This window comes from Sinocyclocheilus rhinocerous, unplaced genomic scaffold, assembly GCF_001515625.1.
Source record: "Sinocyclocheilus rhinocerous isolate Xijiao unplaced genomic scaffold, SAMN03320098_v1.1 scaffold996, whole genome shotgun sequence".
In the NCBI taxonomy this organism is placed as follows: domain Eukaryota; kingdom Metazoa; phylum Chordata; class Actinopteri; order Cypriniformes; family Cyprinidae; genus Sinocyclocheilus; species Sinocyclocheilus rhinocerous.
The window spans coordinates 424,175-427,224 of record NW_015660490.1 but is presented as its reverse complement, the minus strand read 5'-3'; the positions used below and the strand labels follow the sequence as shown (position 1 = coordinate 427,224).

The 3,050-nt window shown below is 37.5% G+C and overlaps 1 protein-coding gene across 2 annotated transcripts in view; it reads right to left on the bottom strand.

The window, feature by feature from the left end:
- Nucleotides 1-865: 865 nt before the first annotated feature.
- LOC107724965 (rho-related GTP-binding protein RhoU-like) overlaps nt 866-3,050 on the bottom strand; it is a 24,809-nt gene continuing 22,624 nt past the window's right edge. Inside the window, exons 3-5 of one of the 2 annotated variants that reach the window (XM_016534066.1) lie at nt 1,946-1,994; nt 1,142-1,187; nt 866-1,038 (exon numbers count right to left, since the gene is read on the bottom strand). In XM_016534066.1, coding sequence (XP_016389552.1) covers nt 1,014-1,038; nt 1,142-1,187; nt 1,946-1,994 — 120 coding nt within the window. In that variant the 3' untranslated portion in view covers nt 866-1,013. The remainder of the gene's footprint in view (nt 1,039-1,141; nt 1,188-1,945; nt 1,995-3,050) is intronic. The other variant, XM_016534064.1, reaches the window with a different exon arrangement.

Here is a 3,050-nt window from a genome sequence, read left to right as displayed (position 1 = left end):
GCACCTGCAGCAATGCAATGAAATGCAATGCAAAAAAAATAAAAATAAATTACAAAATCCAAGAGGGACATTTGAACATGTAACACTAAAATTATTTTCATGATGTTGTACTAGCATTATAAGTGAACATCAGGGGAAAAAGCTAAATACAATGAATGGACCCCTTTAAAGAATGCTATGTGTGTGTGTAGTAGCACATTGAAGATAAAGAATTATAAAGAAGAATAAAGAAGACATTTAGAGCACTGAGCACAATGCAGTGTGGAGCTCTTTAACGTGAACACACACACCCACTCTTGGAATGGAAAAGCTCTCTTTCTCTCTATATGTCTCTGTCAACAGTCAGAGAAGAGAGCAGTTAAAAGCAAATGAATTATATGGATTCACATCGACCAGTTACATAATGGACAAACAAGAAGAACAAGGGACTTTGTTCATATGTTCCGTACTGGCAATGACCAGCAGCATTCAAAGGCTGAAACTGAACGTGGGAGGGTTCATGAGCGAGGGAGAAACTGGGACGAGAGACAGCAGAACAATAATACAAACTCTGTTCATCTGCTCTATCCACCCTAACCAGAAACGGCTGACAGAACATCAGCGTACAAATGTACAGCAGTTACACTAATAGTCAAACTAGTCAAAAGTTTGGGCACATATACTGATTTTTTTTTTATTATCATTATTACTATATTTTACAGTTTAGATAATAGTAAAGTCATCAGAACTATGAAGTGACACAAATGGAAGTATATAGAAATTACGCAGTAAAAAATATTCCCATATTAAACCAACTTCAGTTTTGAATATTTATTTATTTAAAAAATATCATTATGTTTCTGGGGAGTCGCACCACATGACATTTGACATTTTACAACTTGAACCAACCTTATTTGATATATTGACCTTGACTTTAATTTGGCAGACAAAAGTTTTTCACATATTAATAAATAGTAAATGTCACGGAGTCAACAGCAGCGCCAGATCCTTCAGCTCCTCCCTCTCATTCACAATCACCCGAATACTGATGCACTCCACCTGTCAACACCAATCAATCCTGGTATAAAGCCACCATCACATCCCTTTCTCTGTGTCTGGTCTTGTTGTTCACGTGCATGTGTCTGCCTCCCTGGCTCCTTACCTGTTCATCTTCAGTCGCCCGCTCAGCTCTCCGGGTCCATCACCACCTGCAAAGACACCAGTGTTATTATTCAGCTAAGACTATATTCTGAACTCTTCAAGAATATCCATACCTGTGATCATTGCTTTCTCCTCTGCTGAAGCCTCATTAACGGTCACCCCCCATTTTTTAAAATAGGCATGAAAGTGCACTATCCAAACTTAAATTGTTGTAATTTATGAACACTTTGGAATACAGACCAAAGGTTGGTCTCTTTTTAAAGAAGAAAATCGGCAGATTATTGCAAAAGTGGATTTGTGAAGTGAAAAATTCAAGTATCAAAAAGTGATAGAAGTTTAAATTTACTGTAAATAAAATGCACTATAAAATTTTTTTAATGCATTTTTCTGTCACAAATGTCTAGATTTCTCTTTCAATATTACTTCTATCTCAAAATAATCACCAAATATGGAATCCTGAGACTCAAACCTTTCCAATGATATGTTTTTTTGTCAAGATTATAAAAAGGTTTGATTCTAAAAGACCGTAATGCATTTTGTAATATGACACTTGACACCGCCCGCTAAGGGGGAGGAGACCGCCAAAATATTTTTAAGTACCATTTCCATGATAACGCAATGTCCATTTCAAAATGGTTTTCACAGGATGAATCTTGGGCTTCTAAGCTTTCAAATGATATATAATTTATGATGATTACTAAAAGATTTGTTAGAGAAAAAGGACAACAACAAAAAAGAGCGCCAAGCGTTCCACAGGTGGGACAGTGACAGTTAAGGGGTTAATAAACTGTTGAACTGTACTTACCGGTGTTGTCCTCTTCTGTTTGCTTACAGTGCAGCAGTAATATTTTCCCCTAAGAAAAAAACAACACACTGCTAAATAATTATGTTTTGTTTTACAAGGATTTAATTCCAGGGTTATTATTGTTAACTAAAACTAAAATTAAAAGTAAAACTAACGAAGTCTTTATGTTTAAAGCAGACATGTTGTCTGGACAGTGTCTCTGTCCAAGGGCCTCCAACCATGCTACCGGTGAGGGCACATCCTGTCCCGGAGCAGGGGGAGCTCTGGTTGTGGGAGGTGAGGCAGGCAGGTTAAAGGTTAGCACCCCTCTCTCTTAAGTTTTAAAAGGCTAGGACACTAGTTATAAACCTGGGTCACTAGCCACAGACTTCTAGTGAGACTGCCGAGCCTCAAGCAGACAGTGCTTATGGCTTCTGCAGCTATAAAAGGCTGAAAGTGGAAACGATTAGCTGGCTCATTTGAGGGGTGATGCATGCTACCGCAACATGTTAGGCAGCATCATGGTGGAGACATTACACACACACAGAAGCACAATTGGACTTAACAGCCATGGGATGATTTCCTCATCAATCACCAGCACAGTTCACTTAGCATTTGACCTATAAGAGCAAACAAGGCCTCTGTGTGAGCTCACTACATACCTGAGCGGCTGGCTACGGCCAATTAGAGTCCTTACAGAGTGACAAGCCCATTAGCATCGAAAGAGGGATGGTAAAAGGAAGGAGCACTGTGTTTCATTTGTAGTTCATTTATTACATTCTCATATTGAGAAATAAGAAGCTGCAATATTGACATTTTCAAATTCAAATAAAATCTGTGAATGGAAAATATCAGGTCTATTATAGGCAATTGTGCCTGTCTCTAATTACTGAGATAAACACATTATGAGGCATTCTCAGCAATATAATAGGACAGGGCATACTCTTGTGCAATAAGTAAAAATGCTCTGCAACATGGTGAAGTGCTAATATTGTATAAAATCAGTAGGTGGATACATGAATGAATGAATGAATGGATGAATTAATGAATGAGCTAATGAGTGAACAACTGAATAAATGAATAGACATAGATATGTACATTAACCAATTGTGTAAATATAATTTTT